This window comes from Hippocampus zosterae, chromosome 13 (assembly GCF_025434085.1).
Source record: "Hippocampus zosterae strain Florida chromosome 13, ASM2543408v3, whole genome shotgun sequence".
Taxonomy (NCBI): domain Eukaryota; kingdom Metazoa; phylum Chordata; class Actinopteri; order Syngnathiformes; family Syngnathidae; genus Hippocampus; species Hippocampus zosterae.
This window is the reverse complement of record NC_067463.1, coordinates 9,848,232-9,876,003: the sequence shown is the minus strand read 5'-3', so window position 1 is coordinate 9,876,003 and position 27,772 is coordinate 9,848,232. Positions and strand designations below refer to the sequence as shown.

The 27,772-nt window shown below is 42.4% G+C and overlaps 1 protein-coding gene across 3 annotated transcripts in view; it reads left to right on the top strand.

Annotated features, from left to right (window-relative positions):
- LOC127613205 (microtubule-associated serine/threonine-protein kinase 1-like) overlaps nt 1-27,772 on the top strand; it is a 72,259-nt gene that overhangs the window by 34,766 nt on the left and 9,721 nt on the right. For all 3 annotated transcript variants that reach the window (XM_052084143.1, XM_052084142.1, XM_052084144.1), the window contains 17 exons: nt 5,793-5,881; nt 6,363-6,438; nt 6,764-6,836; nt 11,074-11,234; nt 13,425-13,500; nt 16,901-17,110; nt 17,193-17,294; nt 19,190-19,322; nt 21,000-21,067; nt 21,358-21,434; nt 21,923-22,131; nt 22,673-22,811; nt 24,083-24,215; nt 24,634-24,799; nt 25,035-25,136; nt 25,226-25,348; nt 25,430-25,539. In XM_052084143.1, the coding sequence (XP_051940103.1) occupies nt 5,793-5,881; nt 6,363-6,438; nt 6,764-6,836; nt 11,074-11,234; nt 13,425-13,500; nt 16,901-17,110; nt 17,193-17,294; nt 19,190-19,322; nt 21,000-21,067; nt 21,358-21,434; nt 21,923-22,131; nt 22,673-22,811; nt 24,083-24,215; nt 24,634-24,799; nt 25,035-25,136; nt 25,226-25,348; nt 25,430-25,539 (2,047 nt within the window). The remainder of the gene's footprint in view (nt 1-5,792; nt 5,882-6,362; nt 6,439-6,763; nt 6,837-11,073; nt 11,235-13,424; nt 13,501-16,900; nt 17,111-17,192; nt 17,295-19,189; nt 19,323-20,999; nt 21,068-21,357; nt 21,435-21,922; nt 22,132-22,672; nt 22,812-24,082; nt 24,216-24,633; nt 24,800-25,034; nt 25,137-25,225; nt 25,349-25,429; nt 25,540-27,772) is intronic.

The window sequence follows — 27,772 nt, the reverse complement described above, 5'->3', positions numbered from 1 at the left end:
ACCGATCGGTGACAAGCCGTTTAGTCAAAAGCGCCGCTAAAGGGGTCAATGTCATGATTTTGATTTCCGCCCTACTTCCCAAACCTGTAAACAGGCAGTGAGAGAGAAAAAGAGAGAAGTCACCTGACAGGAAGTGCGTCTCGGTGGATCGATGGCTGAACGGTCAGGAAGTGTGGAGTGTCCTCTGTGCCCTGTGACTCAGCAGACGATCATCTTAGTGACTAGACTATTTCCATTTCCTCTCAGGGTCCAATGTTAATCCACTTTCAATTTGTCCGTTAGGTCCAGTTACATTTTTAGTTTACGGTATTTTCACTTTGATTTCCTCTTTCGAAAGTGCGTAAACATGACTCACAACTGGAATGATGAAACTCCATTAGGTATTGGCAATATGTCCTTAAAATAAAATATCCTTTTTTTCTCGCAAAACTCTTAATTAGTAATTTGAATCAATCCTCCCTCCCCTTCACAAAAAACGAAATTAAAAAAAAGCAAATGACATTCAAAACATGTTTTTGCTTTATTTCTCATGATTCCAAACCAACTTTGAAAAAGTTAATTTCCAGAAAGTATTAATTTAGCAGTACTTCTAACATATTTTTATGTTATCTCTCTTTTCACAATAACATAAAAATAAGTTCATGTGACAACTTGAGATGCGATTGGCCTGACTTAGGAGCTTTTCCAGATACCAGCCATCATTCGACCCATTTTTCTTTTTTTGGGTGGGGGGGGGCTGGTTTGGTTTGCGATCGCAAACTTGAGGTAAGAGCACAGTATGACGGAAGTGACCTCAACTCCACAATAAGAAACACTTTGGCTAATAATGAACAATATTTCATAAAAGAGGCCTTCAGATGTTTAATGCCACTCCCACTTGAAATTTACTGTCTGAGAATCTAAAACAATCGCATAGCTAAAACCTTTGTCTGCTAGCTTGCTGTTAATGCCAACATATAACGGCAAATGGATATGTAGGCTTTTGAACAACTGATATTTGAACACAAACAGCACAGCAACACAGTTCGACATTTGCTATAACCGCTCACGGTCATATATTCTTTATCCTTTGCAAGGATACTGGGATGAGCTGAGATGGGCTGTTCATCCGGCTGTCTCTTATATTCTCCTATATTTCTTTAACTATTTATTTTATTAGAGCTAAGTCGTTCATAATTTGTGGCTCTCAATGGGAGCAAATTAATTCAAGCACAGCTTCTTTTGGAGGAGAGTCCACTATTCGAGGAAATCATGGAATCATTTTTGGTCAGTTAATATGCGTGTGTTTTTTTTTTCAGCTCCCATTTTACATTCACAGTCACGTCTGTAGAAGAGACCAGTGGCTCCGTGCTAGCTCAGTGCCTGCAGGGGGGATAATTGGTCGTCAAAGCTTCTGTGTGAATCATTACCGCAGACTTAATCGTTGACCTTCCTACCGCACGTTTGCTGTAGCATTAACCTGGCCGCTGACGGTCACGGAATGGTGGCAGTGAGTCACAATTAAGGCCATCACACTATTGTGTGTTTGTTTGTGTTGTTTTTGCTTTCTCTCCTACACTATGCCAGTCACTCACCGTTACTGTTACTGTAACTGTAACTGTACAGAGCCATTGTTTCAAAGGAACTGATTGATTCATTATTTTGGCTTTTACTGATTTCACGACACTAGTGAGGATAAGCAGTTTGGAAAACGGATGGATGGATGATTTAATGACTTCAACCTCAGATACTAATGCAGCGTGTTATACCGGAGACAAATTCCGTGTGTGTGTGTGTGTGTGTGTGTGTGTGTGTGTATATATATATATATATATATATATATATATATATATATATATATATATATATATATATATATATATATATAAAAAATCCTCATCTCACCCCTCGGGTGGTGTCCGTCCCTCATTCAGCTCGGGTCCTCTACCAGAGGCCAGGAAGCTTGAGGGTTCTGCGCAGTATCCTTGCTGTTCCCAGCACTGCACATTTCTGGACTGAGATGTCCGATGTTGTTCCCGGGATCTGTTGCAACCACTCATCTAGTTTGGGGGTCACTGCCCCGAGTGCTCCGACCACCACAGGCACGACTGTCACCTTTACCTTCCAGGCTCTCTCCAGCTCCTCTCTGAGCCCTTGGTATTTCTCGAGTTTCTCATGTTCCTTCTTCCTGATGTTTCCATCACTAGGGACCGCTACATCCACTACAACGGCTTTCCTCTGCCCTTTATCTATGATCACGATATCTGGTTGGTTCGCCATTACCATCTTGTCAGTCTGGATCTGGAAGTCCCACAGGATCTTCGCTCTGTCATTCTCCACCACCTTCGGAGGTGTTTCCCATTTTGACCTTGGGGTTTCCAGTCCATACTCCGCACAGATGTTTCGGTAGACTATGCCAGCCACCTGGTTATGGCGTTCCATGTAGGCTTTCCCTGCCAGCATCTTACACCCTGCAGTTATGTGTTGGATCGTCTCAGGTGCCTCTTTGCACAACCTACACCTTGGGTCTTGTCTGGTGTGGTATATCTGGGCCTCGATGGCTCTGGTGCTCAAGGCCTGTTCCTGAGCAGCCAGGATGAGCGCCTCTGTGCTGTCCTTCAGGCCAGCCCTCTCTAGCCACTGATAGGACTTCTTGAGATCAGCCACTTCAGTTATGGTCCGGTGGTACATCCCGTGTAGGGGCTTGTCCTCCCATGATGGTCCCTCTTCCAGCGCCTCATCTTCTGTTCCCCATTGTCTGAAACATTCTCTGAGTACGTCATCCGTTGGAGCCTTCTCCTTGATGTATTCATGGAGCTTGGATGTTTCATCCTGGACAGTGGCTCTCACACTCACTAGTCCCCGGCCTCCTTCCTTTCGGCTTGCGTACAGTCTCAGGGTGCTGGATTTGGGATGGAACCCTCCATGCATGGTTAGGAGCTTTCGGGTCTTAACGTCCGTGGTCTGAATCTCTTATATATATATATATATATATATATATATATATATATATATATATGGATATATATATATATAATATATATATATGGATATATATATATATATGTATATGGATATGGCCAATAAAGATGATTCTGATTCAGAGCCCACCCCACAGTTCCCATACTCTGCTTCCTCAAAGGAAGGTGTGTGAATGGAGTTGAGATCATCGAAGTTTTGAAATTACTTCACTTAGATTTCTTATTAGTTACTGTACATTCGCAATCTTTTACTTATTGACAACCTCACTCGAATCCCAATTTGCCAAACTTAACATACATACCAGTGCCATAACACTGCCTCCGCCATGTTTGACACATGATGTGATATACCTTGGATCATAAGCCGTTCCATTCTGTGCGTTTTCTCTTCCTCTCAGTCTAATACAAGTAGATCTTTTTTCATGTAATTGTATTGTTTAAGGAACAGTTTTTCAAGTCTGATATTGTGTAAGGAAGCTCAGCGGCAGCCCACAACCGCCCCACACAATGGCTGCATGCGTAGTTGGCCACGATCAATCGCACTCCATCTCCCTGACAGCACCAGTGGCCACAGCACTAGTCTTCTGTCACAAACACACTGAGCTCACATGATGGATTGCACAATGGATTATGATGGATTATACAACTGGCAAGCACATAAAACAAACACACGCAGACTCTGTTGTCCCAGCACACTCGCGGTGTTGTCATTGCGGGATGAGATCACATTTTGAAATTCAGTCTGGTGATTTCTATTACTCGTTGTTGTGAAGACATACGAGAGCTTTTGCCTTCTCGGGGTTCAATTTGAAATGTGCTGCCACGGTTTCACGCTTCCCCTGCCGTCACCTCTTCCTCCTTCCTGAGGCATTGTTCCTCATCTTCCGTCTCGGTCAATTAATTGCACATCAAGAAAATGTGTTGTTCATTAACCTCCTTTGATTTGAATTTGTTCGAATAATGTCAAGGTGGAAGGTCTTTTGCTTTGATTGAAACTGTTTTCAAGTCTCACTTTAAATGTGTACGGATTCCCCCACACGGTTAAAACCAATAAACACTTTACCTTAACTTTGACATCAATGATGGACACACATGGTCTGACGGGATATCTGAGGTATGTAGTTTAAAACGTAGCTTTCACAGATTGGCAAAAACTTATTGTAGGGTCATAATGGTGGCATTTTGTACTCAGCGTGAAGTTTGACAAATATAAATTTTCACTTGTGCACGTTGGAATGAGTCACGGCTACTTGTTGATTCCTGTGCGGGTCTCCCGTAGACAAGATGATTGATTAATCAGCAGTCAAGACTACACAAGAGCCTGACTGGACTGTGCTCCAGTGATTCAGCCTTTCCATGTCGGCAAATGTAAATGCACATTTACGAGATGTGAAAGTGAAGTATGGAGTGGAATGAAAAATAATTGTGTTTGTATGGACATCAATAAAGGGAAGTTGCCTCACATTTTTGTCTTTCTCTCCATCATCTACTTCCTCTCTCCTCCTTTCGAGCCACATCTAGAGCTAATGCATTTCTCCTAAATATTTCAATCTGCCGCTCCTCCGTTCTGCAAGTCTGAACACGCGCTCCCTTGACCAGAGCCACAGAGGCGTACTGGCACCGATAAAATCCCACTCTGGTTTTTTGATGTCTCGCTGTGCTACAGCAAACAAGATTCCGAAAAAAAAGAGAGATAAAGGAGGAGAACATGTGGGAGGGCTTCCAGACAGTGGGCTATAGTTTACAAAGATACAGACTTTGCGTCTCCTTTGAGATATATGAAGAAATGTGTGGTTTCTTTTCTTGCACTAGCCAAACAACTGGAGCAGGCCGATGCATTCATCAAGTTTCAGTTGAGTCACTGAACAAATGAGATACTAAAGCCAGACATGAATTTTTCTCTGTTCCACATGGATATAGCGCCACCAAGCTTATCGAAATAAAAGATTGCATAGGACAGTGTTCCAGTCGGGAGCAAAAAGTCTTTATTCCCTTGAACATTTACTAAACAAGATAAGGGCAAAGGTCTTCTGGTCTCAATTGATTAATCAATAAAAGTATGGATGAGTAATGTCAGTACAAAAAGTTGTAATAGTTTGGGATTTTTCTTTTTTTTTTTAGTCAAGTCAAATTTATTTGTATAGCTCTTAATCACAAACGAGTCTCAAAAGAGGCTTCACATATTGCCCACAGTTGACAAATATAACCCAACAAAGAGGCAAGGAAAACCAGAAAAAAAAATCTGGGGGAAAAACAAACCTTGAGAAGGGGCCGCAGATGGGGGAGAACCCCTCTTCCAGCCCTAGTGGGCAACATTTAACACAATTTGCTGCAATAAAGTGTTAGAAATAGTGTAAGAGCCCATTTGGTGAAGAGCTGCAGGAAGTCGTAGTTACAACTGTAGTTAATTTTTAGCTCACTTTGACTTTAATTTTTTTTTTTTATTCTTTTAGTTTTAATTAGTTTTGAGAATGGTTTTGTTAGTTTTCAATAGTTTTTTAATTGTATTTTTTTTTTTAAAAGCTTCATTTTATTGCAGTTTTTATTAACTTGCCCTATGATTACAATCCAGCTCACTTGCCAGCCTAATAAGGACAAGCGCTACAGAAAATGGATGGCAGGGTTGGAATATTACACACCTTAATGTTTCTTTTACTCTAAATATAGGGTGTAAATCATGGTAAAAGCGGATATAATGTGGTTCATTTTTCAATAACATCATGTTATGTTTTCACATGAGCACGCCTGTAAGTATGCTCATGCGAATTGATGTGAACACAAACACAAGAGTCACACCAGTTAGTGAGTGATGAATTTTTGGTTGTGTTGCAGTTGCCGAACGAGCAACCGGAAAAGCCTCATCCTGACCAGTACATCGCCGACCCTGCCCAGGCCTCACTCCCCACTGCCTGGACACATCGGTCAGTATAGAAAATAATTTGCTTGTGAATTACCATCATGTTGACGTTTCATGCGATGCAAAAAAGTAGTCCATCTTCTTCGATCGCCATGGCAACAACATTGATTCTAGTTTCTTTGTAACAAGGCATTACTGTGATTATTTATTTATTTATTTTTAGATGCTCAGATCACTGAATACTGCACTCTTTTGCAGAAACAAATCGATGAAAAAACTTGATATTTACCACACATCTTTTTGGGATCATAATCTGCCAAAATGCACGTTTTAACGACTCTACAAGCAGCAATGACAACTTTTACTTCCCTCAAGTTTGTTAATATGATGACCTAATGTCTGTTTACTTTGGTTGAAAATGTCTCCAAAAATTGTGAGTATATTCATCATATACTCACAATTTTATTCCCACTTTGAATGGGGGAAAACAAAATATTCCCCACTTGATACAGCTCTTGTTGTGGTCGTTTTCTATATGTCACTAGGAAGCAGCCCATTGGACAGCCCACGCAACTTCTCACCTAGTGGTCCCGCCCACTTCTCTTTTGCCTCTTCAAGAAGGTTTGCATCTCTTTCTTATTGGGAAGGGCTAACGCTGTGAAGTTGTTGATGGGATTAATTTCACATACACAGTGAAACAGGAGGTGATAAAACACGCATGCAAAGGGGGACTGGTCCTCTTTTATCTACTGTGTGTGTGTGTGTGTGTGTGTGTGTGTGTGTGTGTGTGTGTGTGTGTGTGTGTGTGTGTGTGTGTGTGTGTGTGTGTGTGTGTGTGTGTGTGTGTGTGTGTGCGCGTGTGCGTGTGCTACTTAAACTGATAACAAAAATGACTCTCCAGCGCATGATGGCATTTTTGCCACTTCTTTTTCTTTGTCTCCCTCAGGCCTGATGGTCGTCGATGGTCACTGGCTTCGCTTCCATCCTCAGGATATGGCACCAATACACCCAGTTCAACGGTAAGAGTTACTGAAAGGGGCTTAAAAGAGCACACTTGACACTTATGTTTGAGATTATGCCAAGTGAGCAGCATGGCTGTTTGTATATACAGTGATCCCTGGCTATTTCGCGTTTCGTTTATCGCGGCTTCAGTGCATCGCGGATTTTTTCAAACAGATTCATAAATGTTTTTTTTTAATTAATTCCGCAAAAAGTCCGCAAACGGTCCAAAAGAAGCTCCGAAAGTCAGCAAAAGAACAGCGACTCACATAGTGCAACATATACAGTACTACATGTATATGTTTACTGTATTTTGCTATTCATACACTAACCTAACCTAATTTATACATGTTTAAATCTATTAGTATACAGCAATTAAGTACAGTATGTCCAATGCAATTGAGTAGCAACCTGTCCAAGGTGCACCCCGCCTTTCACTGTCAGCCGGGATAGCCTCCAGCACAACCGTGATACGAGTGAGGATAAGTGGAATAGAAATGTGTTTAATTTTTTTTCTTTTTTTCTGAAATTGTAATACTCAGTTCAAAATTTCCCATTGTCGTTCTGTCTGTGAAAAATTTAACATCTGCACAAAACATAATGTGAAGTTTGCAAGCTGAGCCAGGATCGGTCGTGACCTGAGCCCTGAGTACTTGTGATGTCATTTTCGGTGGACAGCAAGTGAGAATATACATTTTTGAAGGTGTAATTTGTACATTAAATATAATGAAGTATCTAATTCATTGTAGACAAAATATTAACTTTTTTTGCTGCTGAAAATTGTGAAATGATTAAAGTATCCCTTCAACACTTTTAGATGTTGTGCTTTTAGTTCTGTGAAGCACATTGAGTTGCCCGGTGTATGAAATGTGCTATATCAGAGGTCCCCAACCTTTTTTGCCCCACGGACCGGTTTGTCAGACAATATTTTCAGGGACCGGCATTTAAGGTGTGGCGGAAATAATACAACAAAATAATATGGTATGAGCTGCATGAAAACTGTTGTGTTTTCGAACTATAATAATAAACACAAGGAGCGTCTAAACTAGCCGCAACACTCTGATCACTATGGTAATGTTTAATGCCTTCAAAATACGATACAACGCAAATTCAAAGGACATTAAAATGACGACTCACCACAGCCCCGAGCTTGATTTTCTGCAACAAGACGGTCCCATCTCGGGGTAATAGGAGACAATGACACCTCAAGTGTGTGGTTTATGTCCACTCTACTCCGTAATTTTGTTTTAGTCGCCGTTGCTGCAGAAAGCCCCAGCCTCACACAGGTAGCATGTCTGAAATAGCAACAGTGATATTGTGGCGATCTCAGAGTATTCAGCCATAACTTTAATCGAGTTGTCTCGAACGTACTTTTAAGGCCACCGTCATTTGCGATCTCCAGCAGTTTTTTTTTTACTTATTTTGCGAGCTCCTGCGTTTTGTTTTTAGCGTAATCGGTCACGTGACGGAGAAGCGTGGCTTGACGTGTGTCAAGCGTGACACAGACGTATTTAACGGAGAATCCGGTAATTTTTCAAAATAAAACATCTGTCGTATTCCGAAATAAATAAAACTGAATTAAGGCAAGTTCTTTCTATGCAGCCCGGCACCGGCGGTTGGGGACCACAGTGCTATATAATTAAAGTTGCCTTACCTTGCATTGCCTTGGGTTGCTGCCTATCCTAGCTGAGTTAAACAAGCAAGAAAAAATACAAGATAAATTTTAATTATTTAGTTTTGGGGGGGGGGGTGGCTAAATGAATGCAACAAATAAGACAGGGCTCTTGATGCTCGGCCCAAATAACGAATGCAGCTGGCTGTGTTTGGCCTGCGGGCCATAATTTGCTCACCCATGCCTTCAAGTGCCTCTTTCCTTCTGGCAAACTGTATTTTAATTCAGCATCTGTTAAAAATAATTTGTGTCCTGCACATGAATATTTATCTCCTCTAAAGACATTTGCGTGTTTCATACATTTTCATGTGTGAAATCACTTGCCGTTACGCCGTTCATCTCGTCGTGCTCTGAAGTTGCCTGTTCCGCTTGTTTCTTTTCGCTTTGAAAGCACTTCACGCTCCACGAGCCTCCGAGCGGCACGCGCGCACACTAAAACACAGAAGAGCATGCAAAAACTTAATAATACCTCATCAGTCGCCAAAAAATGACTGACCTGATTTGTCTGCGCGCGTTCACTCAGTCATCTTGGAAAAGAAAAAGAAAGCAAAAAAAAAATGTTTTGAAAAAAAAAGTGGGGCAGAGATAATTGAAATGAATTGTGCCTCACAGTCACAACGTGTTCGAATAAATTTCCCTACACCTCACTGTGTTCCCTCTGGTGTGGATAGTTAATGAGGTGGGGTGGGTGGCACAGAGGTGATTAGAAGATCACTTTGGCAGACATGTCATGAGCTGTTGTGTAGCGTTATGCTAACTGAAAATCTGCTATTGCCTTGGCACCTTTTGACTGTTTTTTTTCCTGTTTTTTTTTTGGTGTGTCATCACCGTGCTGTATAAACTGCTACTTAGATTGTAGCTCCCGTTTCACTCATCATGCAGTCGATACATGTTCCTCTCCACTTCCTGCTTCAATCCTTCTTGCCTATTGGAGCCATTACTAGCCTGGTTAGCCATAGCCTCAGCCCTGCATATTGATGAGAGCAGATGAAAGGTGTGCACGCTCGTGTGGGGAGAATTCATACGTCTTCTCTAAATGCATGCATAAATTCTTCTGAAACGGGAAGTAGCGGAGCGTACAGCGTAAATAAGAACCTCTTTGAAAACTGGCACTTTTAACCTTCTCTTTGGTAAATATGAGAAAGATCTGCTGTATATTTTGTTCATGTAAATCCGGGCAGGGCAGCGCAGCGGATTAGTGGGTTGTCTTCTTCACAGTTCTGAGGATGAGGGTTTGAATTTCTGTTTCTGTGGAATATGCATGTTCTCCCTGAGCTTATGAGGTTTTTTTCAGGGTGCTCTGGCATCGGTGTTCGGTTCACTGAATACTTTTCTTTGGATGTGAACATGAGTGTAAATGCTTGTTTGTGTCTATGTGCCCTGTGATTGACTGACCGTCTGTCCAAGGCATACCCCGCATTAGAGATAATTATTCATTCATTCATTCATTTTCCAAACCGCTTCATCCTCACCAGGGTCGCGGGGCGTGCCGTAGCCTATCCCTGCTGTCTCCGGGCAGTAGGCGGGCGACACCCTGAATTGTTTGCCAGCCAATCGCAGGGCACACAGAGACGAACAACCATCCACGCCCACACTCACACCTAGGGACAATTTAGATTGTTCAATCAGCCTGCCATGCATGTTTTTGGAATGTGGGAGGAAACCGGAGCACCCGGAGAAAACCCACGCAGGCCCGGGGAGAACCCACGCAGGCCCGGGGAGAACATGCAAACTCCACACAGGGAGGCCGGAGCTGGAATCGAACCCGGTACCTCCGCACTGCGAAGCCAACGTGCTATCCACTGGACTACCGGGCCGCCCTAGAGATAATTAATGGATGGATAATTTATTTTGAATATAGTCATTCTAAATGGAGCCAAGTGATGTTGTGTGTTGGCGTGCTCTGATGTAGGCACTGCACTGTGGAATCGTTTGAAGATGAAGGTTGAAATGAGGATGAACGCTATGGAGACACATTTGTACTGTGTGTGGTTGCTTTCTTAAGGACCCTGTGGCGTTTTCCTCTGTATGTCCATTGGGGAGGATCGGGGAAAGCTTCTGTGACCGGACTTCCTGCATCCCTTGTCATTATTGCACTCTTCAGCATCCAAGTGGCTGAGAGCAGTTTTCTTAACAGCAGAAATCATTGTGTGGTCAATGCCAAGCATGACATCCCATTGGGAGGCACGCTCATTCATTCTCCTATTGATCCTGGTTGGCGTTTTCCCCGCTGAGCTGGCAGAAAAGCCGCTCTCAACACCTCCGAAAGGCAGCAGGCCACTTTTATTGTATGAGGCTCTTTTATTCCTTGCAGAGTTTTAACCTTTATGTTCGTCTGCTCTTCTGCCCTTCTTGATATTTTCTCTGTTCCTTCACCGCTCTCTATACTACCTTGTGTTCATGTTTTTCTTTCTTTTTTTTTTTTGCACCCACTCACATGATGGTACACTATGTGCTTTCCTTTCCTACTCCTCCTCGCTTCTCCGCTCGCTCATTCTCATCAATTATTAGCCGCTTCACCGGCATCAAAGGAGAAATGAAAAACAAAAGATAAAACAAAGTCATTCTCTCTCTTCTTGGTCCAGTCGTCCAGCTCGTCCCAGGAACGTCTGCACCAGCTGCCCTTCCAGCCCACCATGGACGAGCTGCACTTCCTGTCCAAGCACTTTGGCAGCACCGAGAGCATCACGGATGACGACGGGGGCCGCCGCTCACCGCACGTCCGTCCTCGCTCTCGGAGCCTCAGGTGAAACCTCCGCCAAGGAAAAAAAAAAACATGTCCAAAATGTCCCGTTTCGTTGAAAAATCACGAGGAATGGATGATATTCCACCTCGCACCTCTAGATGTCAGTAATTCCCTCTCTGCTGAATCAGCGGCCCATTGCTTTCTCCAGTACAAGCTGAACTCAATGGCAAAAAATACAAATGAATTCCTCTGTCTCCAACTTCATCCAGATCTGCACCAGTGTTTCACGGGTGCTTCCTTGGCCCATGCGCAGTCCCTCTCCATAAATTTGTGCACTTAGTGTTACGACCGGCCCGATCTGGTGGCGTGATGAGATATCGGTCCGATCACTGGATTTTCAGATGATTGTGTCAACTGAAAAAAATTGAACCGCTGGTGACTTATTACTATAAAGTGCAAAAGGTTTGAAACTCAAAATCAACTGACTTTGACTGGGGTTTGATTGCCAAAAAAATGTGATTGGGTCTCCTCTTTAGATTTCTGTCAAACTGCATCCATCTATTTTCTGAACAGTGTATATACAATGAATCCAAAATTGTATAACACGAAAATGCTTGAAATTAAAAACATTTTTATTTTAGACATGGCTTTGGTCTGAGCACAAAAATATGAATAGTTGGGTTTTCACCTGACTAACCCAGGATAGGCTCCCTCGAAATTCGTAAATCGGCAAATACCAAAATAAATGGCAACACAGTGCGATTGCGCAAAAATTATTTTGTAAAACCAAGAGCAGAAATGCCAAATATGATCAAGAAAGAGTTTAGAATTATGATCCATCACAGTGTATTGCAACGAAGCACGACACATGCCCCTCAATGGCTTTGAGGTGGTGATGGTGATGGCATCTGTGCAATCTGATCAGATGCTATTTTTGTCCTTCGAAAGGGAGGTAAATGTACTTTGAAATCATTACCAAATCATTTTTGAATTATAATCACTTTCTGGCAAGAAAACACAACTGACTGAAATGGTTCTATTCCAAAGTTCAAACGCAAATAGGTGTTTTTAAGAGTATTAACTCAAATAACAGCAAGTATCGTGTCATTTTTCTAAATGTGGGATGTGTGCATATAAACCATTACTGTACTTTACACTATGTGTTATCTTATGATGATGATGCACTGCTGTCATGGCACCAACACTGAGTGGCAGACTGTAATTTGGGATTAATTAAAATTTAATATTCAGGGAGATTAGATTAACGCAGAATGTCAACGTGTCCATGCCAATCCAGTCCAAGTGATGCTGATGATTTTGCAAGCGTCATATATGGGATGCGTGGCGAGCTACATTCAAACACACAAAATTTGACTCGTCCATGAAATACAGATAAATATGCGACACTGAAAATTGTGAAAGGGTGGCCACCAGTATCCTGTCTGCTGCAGATTCATTTTACTACCCTATCGAGAGGTGACACATACGCTCAATATACTGTACATGCAGGCAGTTGCGAGTGACAATAAAAGCACCAAAAAAAAAAATCTTTATCGCAGCAGTCTTGGTTGAAAAGACACACACTGCGAGCGCTGTCAAGGAGGCCGCAAAACTACCAGGCCAATTTCTGTGACACATAATGGAGAAAAAAAACAAAACCTTTCTTATCCTTCTTGCGATGTGTGAATCTTGCACCCTGCGTTTTGAGAGAGCAACACCTCCTTTCTTTCCAGGGGTACAAGGCTCACGCTCCCTGCTTGCACACCCCAAAAATCTTCTCCCAGTACCTAGAGAACATAGGACACATCAGTACTTATCAACTCTCAGCCGGCCTATTAATCCGCTCAGCAGATCCTATTTTAGATAATACTCCAGCATGTGTGCGGGCTTTGCCACAGCGCCACCCCCCATTGTGTACCTTGACATGCCTCATTGTTACTATTCATATCACATCCATCTGCCAGGTTTGTCTATAGCATGTTTGCTCACAAGACATCTTTTCATCATCATATGCTCTTTCATACCTCTCAGTGTGCCATTGTAGTGTCCGTATAAATTGAAAAAAGGGATTATATTAATGTTATGAGCCTCCTTTCAATGCATGTCTCTCAAAGCTGTGAATGATTTTCTTTTTCTCAAGTGTGGGGGGGGGGGGCCACCAAGAGTTCCACTATGCTTCCAACTGCATATTTTACTCGCTCTTTGATTTTCTCATTGAGCAATGTTTTGCCTTTGTCTCTTTCTCCTCAGCCCGGGGCGCTCGCCATCCTGCTACGACAATGAAATAGTGATGATGAACCATGTGTACAAGGAGCGCTTCCCCAAGGTCAGACACACACACACACACACAAGACAAAGCCTTGGCTCCATATAAAAACACACTCAGGTTTACTGATATTCGCCATGGCATAAATGTAGTGAATCAATTACCAGTACTCTATACAGTGCATATACGGTGTAAAATCTACTCAGACCTGTTAAATCATTCCACCTACACCTTTTCCATTTCATTGTGACCTATATACCTTGTGAGTAAAAAGAAGCGCCTGAGATTGTTGCATGTGTGCGCAGCCTCTTATAACTGGGGATGCGATGCGGCTTTTCCCTTAATTATTCTCGCAGAAGCCTCAATGTTTTGTGCTAATTGTGACTGCTATTTCTTCATTCCCTCCATGGTGTCTAAGGCCCGAGTTCCAACTAAAAACAAAAACAAAAAACAACAAAACAACATTATTCTTCAGCTGGTTTTGGGGCCTTAGATAATGTGGAAGTGGAGGAAATTATAAACAGTTGAAAATAGCAGTCATTGTTTGCACAAAAGCTTTAGCCTCTCGCTAAAAGGGGAAAAAAATGTTCGGAGCATTTACGATAATAGCTGAATTTCAGAAGCACTTTGAATGGTGGCAGGTGCGCTAACCAAAGATTTAACATGAGTTTGATTGTGATTGGTTAGTTGTGAACAGTGCCACACGGCAGTTCTAAGCAGGCAGGTTATAGGTCATATAATGGTGGAAAATGTTTTATGGATGTGGATGTAAATCTATTACAAATAGCAAATCTTTCATGTGACTTCAATAAATAAACAACGATTCATATTTAATATACTGCGGAAGGGCATTAGTAAAGTGGCACACATTTACTGTCGATGAATGCAAATCTATTCTGGAGCCAACAAGTCCTTAGTTCCTGTTTGTGAACAAAAACATTCACTGTGTCATGTTGATGTCCTGGTTGTTGCAGAAAACAAAACAAGTCAAATCTGCAGAGGGAACAGAGGCACAAATGGCTTGAAAAGCAAACATTACAAGCTGTGAAGTGAGCAGTGATTTGACTCACTCCGTTTTTACAAATAAAGTACATGTGAGGAGGGGTGAAGGGCATTCCTGGAGCCTTGACTCTTATCCAACAAGGGCAACTAGCTTTTCCCACCTGTGCAGCTGTGGTTACAGTTAACCTCCGATTCACATTTGTTTCAGTTGGTCAGTTAAAAAACAGAAAATCTTACATTCTGTAAAAGTAAACCACAAGAGAGACAATCGCCAGGGACCGATGTTCTGTTGGCAAAAAGTTAAAAAGAAGAACCCCCCCCCCAGTTCAAGTCGAAATGTCCTCCAGCATACATAATCTTCATCATCGTCATTCTGGATTGACTTGCTCGGTGACGTCACTACCACGTCTAACCACATGCTTTTTTGTCGACTTTCCAGTCTTAACAGCACCACAGCTGACAGCATCTCCATTTTGCCATTCATTTCCAGTTATGATAATCAATCAAGGGGTTAAATTAGGCAACATAGAGATACAATATTATTAAAATATTTTCATAGTTTACCTCTCCCACTTAAATCACTTAAATGTATGAAAACACATTTTGTAAAGTATTTCCTAGTGCCAGTTTTCACTCTGGTCGTACAGTCCTTCAAATTAAAGACAAATGGCTCTATTTTGGGAGATGGCACAGCTGCGTTTCATCATAAAAACTGACACGTCTTGATTTTTGTGCCAGTGCAGTGCCAATGGTTCATCTGTCTGCACCATGCTGGAAATTTCCATGCGCGGAGGGTGGGCCCTTTGACAGTCGCTTGGTGCATCTGACATTTTGATGGCAGGAATTCATCTAAACGCTATGCCTGTTGGAATGACATCTAAGTTTTGGTGCAGCTAGTCTAACGGGATTCGGTTACATTTGATCGGGGCACAGGCTTTTTTTTTGAGTTCGGTGAACATGTATGGTGGATGTCACCGTATTTCATTTAGAAAATATGACCACAGTCCTTTGAATCATCGATAAGTCAATTAATTTCCCACTGGTTGCGCCAGAGCAAAAGGAGGGTGTAAGAAAGATCGGGGTGGAAGATTGGTCTCCAAGTGCTCACTTCACATCTATGATCTTCTTACCCAGCTTTACATCATCTGCAGTTCCTTTTAAGTGTACTTTGTGCGCCTTAACTTGCTGCGAGACTTGAGCAAATCACTTTCCTTTTCCGCCATGTCAAGGACTGTCAGTATGCCCCTTGCAAGTTGCACAGAGAAAGAGGAGCTGCTTTGATTAATTCAAAATCAAGTCGGTTGTGTTCACACCCACAAAAACAAGCCTCCTCGCTGCCCATCTTCAAAACCCTCATCAAAACTCACTTGTATTCTTTGGCATTCGACTCAGCATGACTTAGATTTGTTCTTGATTTTACTGTTTGGTAAATTCTACCAATTTGTTTTATTGTTTATTGTATATGTTTAATTGCTCATGTACAGCGCTTTGTATGCAGCGATGGCTGTTTGAAAGTGCTCTATAAATACAGTTGACTTGACTTGACAACGCTTGCAAAATGTCGGGGGGGTTTTTTTGTTTGTTTGGGGGGGTTTTTCAATCCGTTCGCACGCATACCAACACTGGGTCTAAGCCGCCTCCGTGCAGATTTAGACCACACCTCGCGCTCGACTTACGCTAGGCACAAAAATAGAGTCCAAAGTATGCTCGCCCGCAAGCTGTTTGTCACGCCCACTGGAGTTCTTCTGTAAAACCGACGCATCAAACAAAAGAGAATGAAACACTGTTTATTTAAACACCAAAATGTTCAATCAACCAATATAATTTCATCTCGTGCGAGTCTGCATGCTGAATACCAATTCAGAATCCAAAACATTGATGGGCTAACGGAAATTACATAGATGTTCATAATTATAAACCTTAAAATAATTGCTGATTCTACCCACAGCAGCGGCAAAAGACAATCAACCTTTTATGATGATACTAGTGTAGCCTGTACTACCGGAGACAAATTCCTTGTGTGTTCTACATACTTGGCCAATAAAGATGATTCTGACTTTATATTTACCATTTTATTTTCTGGACACCAAATTGTTCAATAAAAAACATGTCGCCTAACGAAAGCCTGCCAGCTTAATGCTAGCATATCATGGGAAACGCCACGGAGGTGTAAACAAATCCGCATTGATGTTCCAATAATTGTTACCCTTCAAACAATTGCTTGCAAATTGATTGTTTCAAAAGTGCTTGTCAAATTTATAACCCTTTGTATGAATCACCATCCAAGAAGTAACCCTCACGTTCAGAAAGGTTGGTCAAAAACCTGCATTCGATGTTTCCAGTGAAAATTACTATTGCGGCGAGTGATTAGTTAGTTAGTCACAGTTACTTTTTGAGATTCATCATCCCACTAATTTGACGACAATAGATGAATAATCTGTGTGTTGTCCTCCGCTAGGCCACAGCTCAGATGGAGGAGAGGCTAGCAGAGTTCATCCACAACTACTCCCCAGAGAGCGTTCTGCCTCTGGCTGACGGCGTCCTCAGCTTCATCCATCACCAGATAGCCGAGCTGTCTCGAGATTGCCTGACCAAATCGAGAGAGGGTCTCATTACCAGTGTTTACTTCTGTGAACTTCAAGAAAACTTGGAGAAGCTCCTGCATGACGTCAGTAACAAAGCCTCCCGTCTCTCTTTGGCTTCCATGGCCAAAACTGGCTCACTCTCCGTTCATTTCCATTTGCCTACAGGCGTACGAGCGCTCAGAGAGTTCCGAGCTCACCTTCGTCATCGAGTTGGTCAAGAAGCTCTTTATCATCATATCTCGGCCAGCCAGGCTGCTGGAGTGCTTGGTGAGACTTTCTAACTTTTATTTTTTAATTTTTTTTCAAGTTGCAGACACCGCTTCGGTCAATAATCAATTGGAAGCGGGAGACTCTTGAAGTAATGAGAATCGGCATATCACAGCAGGTAACCGCAAGGTTGCTATTTGAAGAGTCGGTTGTATTTATAGATTGAACTTAATCAATAAGCTTCCATGGCTTTCTCGCCTGGAGATTGTACAAAGGTGCTACTTAACACACAAACAAAACCATTTCTTCAAAATTCAAAATCACACCTGAAGTAAAAAACACATGTTCTTTAATACAGAACATATAACCCAGGGGTGCCAAACGCATTGTAATTCAGGGTCCGCAGACATGAGAGCCTTATTTCAATTCTTAGTACAATTGCGTTCATGGCTATGGATAATACTAAACTATAAATAAAGTTGTCATTAGCATACGTGATTATCTTAAGGCTAACAGAAACGAAGAAAACAAGACCCACAATTGCATTGGAGAAAATAATAAATGTATCTACAACTCAATTGAGACAAATATTCCAAGTAACGCGTTCAGGCACAGCGGTTACTACAGTGAGCAACTTATCATGTGATCAGGTTACAGGGTGCATGAAAGGGTTAAATCCAATTTTTTAATGTTGATTTCTATTCACAGCGGACTGTAATATTTTTATCCTAATGTTAAAATGTCAATATCAAAGAAGAGCTAAATTAGTGTAAAAATACAGTTACGAAGATTGTTTGGTATCAGGGGAACAGAAAAAGGATACCTTGATTTGTTTTCACTGCTTGATTGGATTTGTGTTTCAAAAAATATATATTGACCAGGCGTACATGCTGTTGTGCTTTATAGCTTCAAGATGGTTTTTACAAACCATCAACTTGAACAGTTTATCCCCCCCGCTGCTCATTTCTTCACAGTACATGCAAGCAGGCAGGTCGCAAGTCATGACTTTAAATACACGCAGCACTTAACTGACGAATGGCCTCGCATGTTTGTCACTGATGACGCTCCACTGACTTTTGGCTCACCATTCCGTTGCCAAGACGACCGTTGAGAAGGGGTGGATGAGGTCAGACAAGATGCGAATGAGTTTTTTTTTTGTCCCGGTTCTTGAGGTTAGTGGGGATAAGACACTGATCAAATGTCCTTTTCGTATTTAAGTCAGTGCTGAGGTCTGCCGCGTTGGAAATGTCAGCCAGTCGGGAGGCTGTTAGCTACAAAAATATGATCCTTGAGAAAAGCGAGCCATCAGGGGAAGGAGATTAATCCTTCTGTTGTGTCTTTTCTATTTGGTCAAGAGGGGGTGGACGTGGGGGTGTGTCTGAGGACACAGGAGGAAATGATCCCGGCAGGCCCCCCCGGCTCTGCCTTGTAATCAAAATCACTATGTGATTCCCACAGGACAAAACAAGAACAAGGGATAGGTTTAGAAAAGTAATTTAAAGTTGGCTGTTGTACAACACGCTCTCATTGTTTTTTTGTGCATGTTATGACTGTAATTTGTCTTGCACTTTTGGAATTGCTGGTTACGTTGCGCTAAATGGCAAAAAAAAATGTGCACTCAGGGACCACAACAGTATGTACTGTACATCCACACAAAAAGTCAAAAGATGTGAATTTTTGTTGTCTGATAGTATTTAGTCATGAATGATGTTTTCAGAAAGTCATTTTCCTTTGCCATCTTTTAGCGGATATAAACACTTGGGGAATGTGTAAATTGTTTTTCACACCTATATAAATGTATTTGGAGACATTTTTGGGTCTCACACACACACACACACACACACACAAGATAGCAAGGTAGAATTTTAACAGTTTACCCATGAATCCAATCTGCTTTTATATCTGCGCATCCGTTCTGACACTGATGCTGGTTGGTCTTTATGCTCTCGTAACAGGAATTTAATCCTGAAGAGTTCTACCATCTGTTGGAGGCTGCGGAGGACCACGCCAAGGAGGGCCAGTTGATGAAGGCGGACATCCCTCGATATATCATCAGCCAGCTCGGGCTCACCAGGGATCCCCTGGAAGGTGAGTGGGAGGGGAAAAAAGTTTTTGTTCCTACAAAAAAAGATTTTGTTGTAATTATTGCCTGCAGACATTAGCTTCTCCCAAAATATGAACTCACAGATGACAAGTTTACAAGTGTCAGCATGTTTTAGATGTCTATCTCCTTAAACACACCTCTGATTTAAATGATCGACTCATCAGCAAGTTCAGAGAAACCTGACATTGATCCTGATCATTTGAATCAGGTCGGTTGGAGGAAGAAGGCACCCAAACCATGCTGGATTGGGGCCCTCTAAGACCAGGGTTGGACACGTAGATAAACAATCCTTGACATCACCTCACACCTTGAAATCATATAGTTAATAACAGAAGCGAAAGTGCAATGGGCCTATTGCAAAGTACAACTGTCATGACCACAGTAAAAGAAAAAAACTGATAATTTTATATAGCGCACCACCAATAGTTAATAATAATAATAATCCCTCCACCCTTACAAAGGATGGAAACAGCGGCCGGTGCGCTTTCAATTGCAGTATTGAACAAAATTACCCAAATAAATGCAGCTACATTTTCATACATGACCTAAGGATGCAGTGTCACTTAATGCGCAAAACGGCTAACGGTGAACCAGTTAGCAGCCAACCAACTTTCCACTCTTGATTCTGTTCGTCCCACGTCACTCATCTTTTAGTCACACGCATGCAGTCATTCACACTCTACTGTAGACCGTGAGAATGGCGACCCCCGGTGGATAAAAATATTGCCCACAACTCACATGCATATAGTATTGGTATTATGCAAAAAAAGACAACCGCAGCATCCCGTGGAAAGCTATGACAACCGCATTCAATTTTATATATTTATATTCCATTATATATTCTATTACATGTGCACCAAAGCTTTAGTCTTATGCTATATTAATGAGACATTTTTTGACATTCTAGATGAGACAATATGTGACATCTGGAATGAAAACTGCTGCTGCTGCAGACGTTCTGCCGGGTAGACGTGCGGCAGCATCAGCCTCTCTAATTATTCATCGCGACTCCAGCGCCACCATCACCGCCTCCAAACCTTTAATTAACACCTGTCAGATGGGCTTGGGTCTGAACCAAGGCAGGCTGTTCATTAAAACGACGGGCTAAATAGCCTGGAATGACTCCTTTGTAAATCCATGAGAAATATTTGGCTTCTGTCTGATGAATTCTGCTCAAGATAAGACGATTGTTGCCGCTATGCACGTGGGCGCGCTATTCCAACCACGTCGCTTCTCCCACTTTTTTTTTTCTTGGCACGCAATTGAAGGCTGCGTGCGCCACATCAAACCCAAATGGACACAATTGATGGTCCTCTGTTCCGTCAAATGCTCTTTGGTATCCTTCGTGTGTTTTTGTGTGCTTTAAATGAAGCATTCAAATAATAATCAGTGTTCTCCAGCGACTTTCACACGCGGTACATTTCTGCTGGCAAAGAACAGGAGGAGTGGGAGGCAGCGCTGAAGGAAATTAATAGGAGCGGTCTTCTTTATACTGTTTTCTTCATGTGACACATTTGGCTACATTGCTCTGAAACGGAATCACAGTTTGCCCGTGGACATCCACATTGTGATGTGAGGCGCCCGCCGCTTTAGCTAAAACAAAGCATTTCCTTCTGTTTTGAAGCTGTTTTTTGTTTTCGTGTTTGCCCCCCCGCCCCCAGATATCGTGAGTCTTGACAGCTACGACAGTGAAGGTCCGCACACGCCAGAGACCGATGACTCAACAGAGGTAGCCGAAGAAATGAAATACAGTAACGCACAATCAAAGCTTACAAAATGCGCTTGTGCACACGTCCTTCACCGTGTATAATGTAGCACATCAACACACTCCTCCACCAAGACTGACCAATCGCAATTCTGATCGTGATCAAATTGCAAAAGCAATATTGATTCTCATTTTTAACTCTTTCATGCACAAATAATTATCACCCGTAACCGGATGACATGTTAAGCTGTCCACTGCAGCAACCGCTGTGCCTGAAAGGGTCATGGGCAAAATGTTTTCGTCTCCGTTGCCAGGGTAAGGGGAGAGTCATCAAACCACCTAGTGAGGAAGACTTTCAGAGCATCAAACTCATCAGCAACGGCGCTTACGGGTAAAGCACACGACTACATTCAACGACTATTTTAACAGTTCACATTGGGGCTGGATTAGCAACATGGTGCCCACAGGCAGCCCACAATCACAACCTGAGTCGCCTGTGGCCTCCTCAAAATAGCATAGCCCTGATTGGACATTGTGATTTCCTAGGAATGCTGTACAATGAATCCTTTGAAAATGGATACTGGGCACACACACACATACAGTATCTATATACGTGTGTGTGTGTGTGTGTGTGTGTGTGTGTGTGTGTGTGTTTATATATATATATATACATATATATATATATATATATATATAGAGAGAGAGAGAGAAATTAAGTGTTGCGAATGACTCTTGAATCTTGGTTTTAATTGATCGACCGTTGAAGCAACATCAATTCTCATTTCTAAAGTAGGATTTGACATCTGACCTTTGGTTTAAAGACACACAATTATATGTTTGTGTCTTAGTTGTCTGTTGTCAATCTCACTGTCTGTCCAGGGCTGTGTATCTGGTGCGCCACAGGGAGACCCGGCAGCGCTTTGCCATGAAGAAGATCAACAAGCAGAATCTGATCTTGAGGAACCAAATCCAGCAGGCCTTTGTGGAGAGGGACATTCTCACCTTTGCAGAGAACCCCTTTGTTGTTTCCATGTTTTGTTCCTTTGAGACGCGCAGGCACTTGTGCATGGTGCTGGAGTACGTCGAGGGTAAGGTCAAGAGACGGCCATTTTGTTTTCCTGCACGCTAATTTCGTTTTCAACTGTAATTACACCAAACTGATGGCATGGTGGAAGAGTTGTGAGCACATCCACCACACAGTTCTGAGGTTCCAAGTGCGAATCTGGTCTGCGGCCTTCCTATGTGGAGTTTTCACATCCCCGCCATGCTCGTTTGGTTATTTAAGACTAGTCTGGAAGTCCAGAAACATTGCCATGCCAACGATTGAGTCTGGTCACAGTCAACTCAGTCTGAGACGGGCAAACCTGAGCAAACTGACAGCGAAATGAACCAATCAGGAAAGAGAGGACGTTACATCAGGACAAAACACGCATCTTCTTTTGAAATAAATGCCCTCAGCTACTGAGTTTTTAATGACTATGTGTTTGTTACAGAACCACTAACTATTAAGCCCCATTTCAGCGTCATTCGACAGCAATAAGTCTTCATCAGATTCTTGACATCTGTACTGAACACTGAAACATCAAATGTCAAATTTAGCAACAATGCTGTGACTGTGTATGTGTGTAGGCGGTGACTGCGCCACCTTGCTGAAGAACATCGGGGCTCTTCCTTTGGAGCTCGCCAGGATGTACTTTGCTGAGACCGTTCTGGCCCTGGAGTACTTGCACAACTACGGCATCGTTCACAGAGATCTGAAGCCAGACAAGTCAGTCCTAAATTATCTTTCATGTCAGCTATGTGGAAAATGTGGTCGTGAAACAAAAAATAATCAGACATGGCGATAGAACAGATAACAAACAAAGTAGCGTTGTAGTTCTCGAGATCGGTCTTGGTCTCCCAGCCAGGCTCTGTCTCTCGCCACACAACAGGTTCCACAATAACATCAAAATGGCATTAACATAGTTAACTGCCAGGAGAGCATGCGGCTAGGTTGCCCCCGCTGCTGGGTGGAGCACTCTAGAACGGATCAGAGGGAAATGTTTTAATTTGATCAAACACAAATACAATCAGTTGTCTTTCATGGAGGACTACGAACATCCAACAATATTTACTGTTGAGAAGCTGAAATTTCAAAGCATTTGGACTATTTTAAATTAGGCATCAAAATGATTCATCGATGATCAACAATAATATTGGATCAATTTGTTGTCGATTTTTCAATTAATCGTTTCGTTTAACGTGAAGTGTGAAAAGTGATTGATTTGATTTTTCATACACGTGTGTGTGTGTGTGTGTGTGTGTGCGTGTGTGTGTGTGTGTGTGTGTGTGTGTGTGTGTGTGTATAAAAAATCTATACATTTTATATGTATTGATTTTTAACACATACACACGTGCTCCGAGAGGAACTTTGTACATATATACTGTATTTAGGGACAATATATATTTTTTATGATTTATTTTTGCCAAATTAAAGTGCTTCTGTTCAGTAGGGTTGTGACTTAATGACCATGGGAATGTCGTAGTCTTGCAGTAAGGCCACTTGAGAGGTTTAATCCAAATGAAGGTTACCAGGAAACTTTACTGACAAAAGTAGAACGATGGGTTCAAGCATCTACATTGTATTATTCAATGGCTAAAAAGACCTCAGTGGCCGACCCCCCCCCCCCCCCCACTCAAAAAAAAAAAGCAGCAAATTGGATACTTGAAATGGCACTCAATCACACTCAGACCTCCGCCAAGGCCAAACAATCCAATTTGGTTCAGCCACAATCCACCTGCTGCATCAAATGTCAGAAGAATATTAACTCAAATGAAAAATCTTGTATGGTTTCACCACTATATCTGTCAGTATTTAAAATTAGTTATTCGTGCACACTAGCAATCCATGACAATAGTGTTTATTTCTTTCATTTTTGTTGGTTGCAATAATTATTCGTATTGGGCAGTAGCACTGGTCAAAAGCTATATTTACGGAGATACGAGTCACTGCATTGTATGGCTGCCTTTTGACACACGCTATTGTCTCTCCTTTTGTAGTCTGTTAATCACCTCCATGGGCCACATCAAGTTGACAGACTTTGGCTTGTCCAAAATGGGCCTGATGAGCCTCACCACCAATCTGTACGAAGGACACATTGAGAAAGACGCAAGAGAGTTCCTTGATAAGCAGGTACTTTTCTCCGGGTCTCCTTCGCGAGCGGGACAATGAGATGAAATCAGGAGAGAGAAAAAATCAGGATGTTGGATTGATGCAGGGGCAAATGGCAATCAAGGAATCATTCCATCTTTTACAGTCGTGCATCCCACCCTGCCGAGTTTTCCTGCAAAGTCATTCATCTTCACACAAATGATGCTTCCTGAACCAGCGAAGCATGATGCTTTCCATCTTTGTGGCAATCCCATTATAGCTATTGTTTATACTCTTTTTAAATGATTGTAGTCGTAATCAGTCAGGGTGATGCATGAGTCCCCCTGGCAACTATTTGCCTTTCGCATAGGAATTTACCAAGCTACATTTTGTACTCAGACTATCCATCGATTTTTTTTTCTTTGTTCCATCTTTTTTTACCACCTTCTTCGACCCTCAGGTGTGCGGGACCCCTGAGTACATCGCCCCAGAGGTGATTCTCCGTCAGGGCTATGGCAAGCCGGTGGATTGGTGGGCGATGGGCATCATCCTGTATGAGTTCCTTGTGGGCTGTGTGCCTTTCTTTGGAGACACTCCTGAGGAGCTATTTGGACAGGTCATCACTGGTGAGAAGATATTATCCCCATCAACTCAGTCCAAGTTATTTTAGTGATTTGCTATCAATTTTCCAGTCAATTTGTCGCCCCCGATTACGAGGGATTCTGTACAATTTAAATAAAAAAAACGTCAATGTATTTCCAGAGAAACCCCCTCTAGGTGTTTGACAGATGTCCCTTTTTGCTTTTATATTTGTATTTTATTCAGATTATCTGTTGTGCACATACATTCTTGTTCCGTCAGATAATATGGTTTGGCCCGATGGTGATGATGCCTTACCTGAGGAGGCCCAAGCCCTCATCTCGGCCCTTCTGCAGACCAACCCTCTCGTCAGGCTGGGCACAGGTGCTGACTCTTGCGCCAGCTCTTCCACCTGTAGCCATTTTCCAAGGGCACATTTCCTCACGCCGTGTGTGTGTGCGCGCGTGTGTTAGGTGGAGCGTTTGAAGTGAAGGAGCACCCATTCTTCACGGAGCTCGACTGGAATAGTTTACTGCGACAGAAAGCCGAGTTCGTCCCACACCTGGAGTCGGAGGAGGACACCAGCTACTTTGATGGTACACTACATCTCTATTACGTGCGGTGATTCTGTCACACGCTCAAGTGGCGCCTCATTTATTTTTTACTACCTTTGCCAGCACGCTCGGATCGTTACCATCACATCAACACATACGACGGGGATGACACCAATGATGACGAGCCGGTGGAGATCAGACAATTTTCCTCCTGCTCCCCTCGATTCAGCAAGGTCAGAATCTGCTGTCAACCTCTCCCATTTATCTCTCTGAGGTTTTCACACTGTCATTTTTTTTATTACAATCCTCCTTCCAGCTGGGCTACCTCTACTTTTGTCACACTCGCTCAGCCATCTTATTAAATGAGAACAGAAACACAAATGAGGTCTGACTGGGCTTGAAGTATTTTTCTAGACCTGATCACCCATGCTTGAGCTCCTCTGAACCTAAAGACCCTCATTGTTTCGTACTGCATCTCATTTTCCCGCTGTCATTCATTGTATCGATCTCTCACACTTAACCTCTTGCATAAGACTTTCATTTTCGAAATAAGCAGCACCAATTTGACGGCCCAACTTAAAATCACTGTCCAGTTCAAGGTCCAGGTTTGAAACTGTTGACTTAAGATAAGGAGCCAGGGAGCCCAAGTCCACAGGATGTGATATACAAGGGCCACTGGGACCAAACACCATCACTTCAGTCTTCGTTTTATTGAAATTGAGAAAATTCAGTGCCAGGCAGGCATTGATTTCCTCGAGACGGGATAAAAGTTGCCTCAATGAAAAAGCGACTTCTCCTATACAAGAAGAAAAAGCGACTTCTTGTATAGCAGTGGAAGGAACTATCATGTTTCCTTAAGATAGAACCCAAAGGGAGCACATACAGGAAGAACAGCAGAGGCCCCAGAATTTAACCCTGTGGAACACCACATGACAGCGAGGCAGTTTGGGACTCAGAGCAACCAAGTCAGCCAAATAGAACCTAAAACACTCAAGAGGGCTACTGCCAATACCCACCAGGTGCTGCAAATGAGCCAACAGAATACTGATGCACTGTATCAAATGCTGCAGTTAAATCCAATAGAACCAGACGCACATACTCTCCAGTGTCATTTGCCAGGAAGATGTAATCAAAAAGTCATCCAAGAACTGCATGTGCGCCACTTTTTCAAGATTTTTTTAAAATAAAAGGCAGTTTGGAAATTTGACAGTACATCTCAATCAAGGTCAGGTTTCTTGAGCAAGGGTTGCACCACAGCAACATGTAGAGAGAGAGAGAAAGAGAGAGAGAGAGAGAGAGAGAGAGAGAGAGAGAGAGAGAGAGAGAGAGAGAGAGAGAGAGAGAGAGACAGACAGAGAGAGAGAGAGAGACAGAGAGACAGAGAGAGAGAGAGAGAGAGACAGAGACAGAGACAGAGACAGAGACAGAGACAGAGACAGAGAGAGACCAAACTAATGCCACCCTATCAGATGATTAAATGTGTGTTTCAATAAAACAACTTGGTACTGCAGTTGACTTAATGGGCCAACTGAAAAAGTGAGCACCCTTCCAAATATGTTGATGAAATGTGCCACAAATATATTCTGGCTGTCAACATCACTTTGCTGCCGAGTCCTCAGCTGTTCCTTGTTACCATGGTGAACCGATGAAGTCCCTTCCAGTTTCTCTTGATTCTCTCTTGTTGTCCTCCCCCGCACACATTTCTTTGGCAGGTCATAAGATGTGCGAATGTTTGGTTGCTTGTAGAGCACTGGCTTTATTAGTCATGAGGTGACAATTTTGCCACCTTCAATGTGATTTGACAGCACAAAGCTGTTTGTAGTATGCTTGACAACAGTAATATCTGTTTATATTTATTTCATGGTGCTGTTGTAGTCTGTTCACTTTTGGCCTCCGTTTTATTTTGACTCATGTATACAAAATCATTTGATCTTGGAAAGGCTTTACAGTCCATTGTAGATGACCAAGCTAACTGCCGCCGCGATCTGGCTTACGAACCAAATGTACAGCGCGGGATTCCCCTCCGTTGCTTAGTAACAGTCTTGATCGACTCTGTACGTTGTTTTCCTTCTTGCCATAACTCACGGAGGCATGGCGTGGTCCTGAGCACATGGCCTGAAAACATGTCTGGTAAACGGAAGCGAATCTCGCTGTCTGAAAAGTCTGAAATTGTCTCTCGCTTTCAAAAGGGAGTCTCCCAGACGCCGGCCGCACTGGCAGTTGCCTATGGCGGGTAACATTTGCTGACTGAATGTTTTCAGTGATGAAGTGCTACAGTTGTTTATTTCATGCCTTATAAAATATTTTTTTCTTCATATAAACGTATTTCTAATCTACATGTTTATACTGTATTACATGTTCATGGTTTTAGATCTCTAAATGTTCATACTGTATTATACATTGTAATTGGCGGCCATTTTATCAGAAATGGTTAAAATGAACTATCGATTTAACGTACAGATTAAT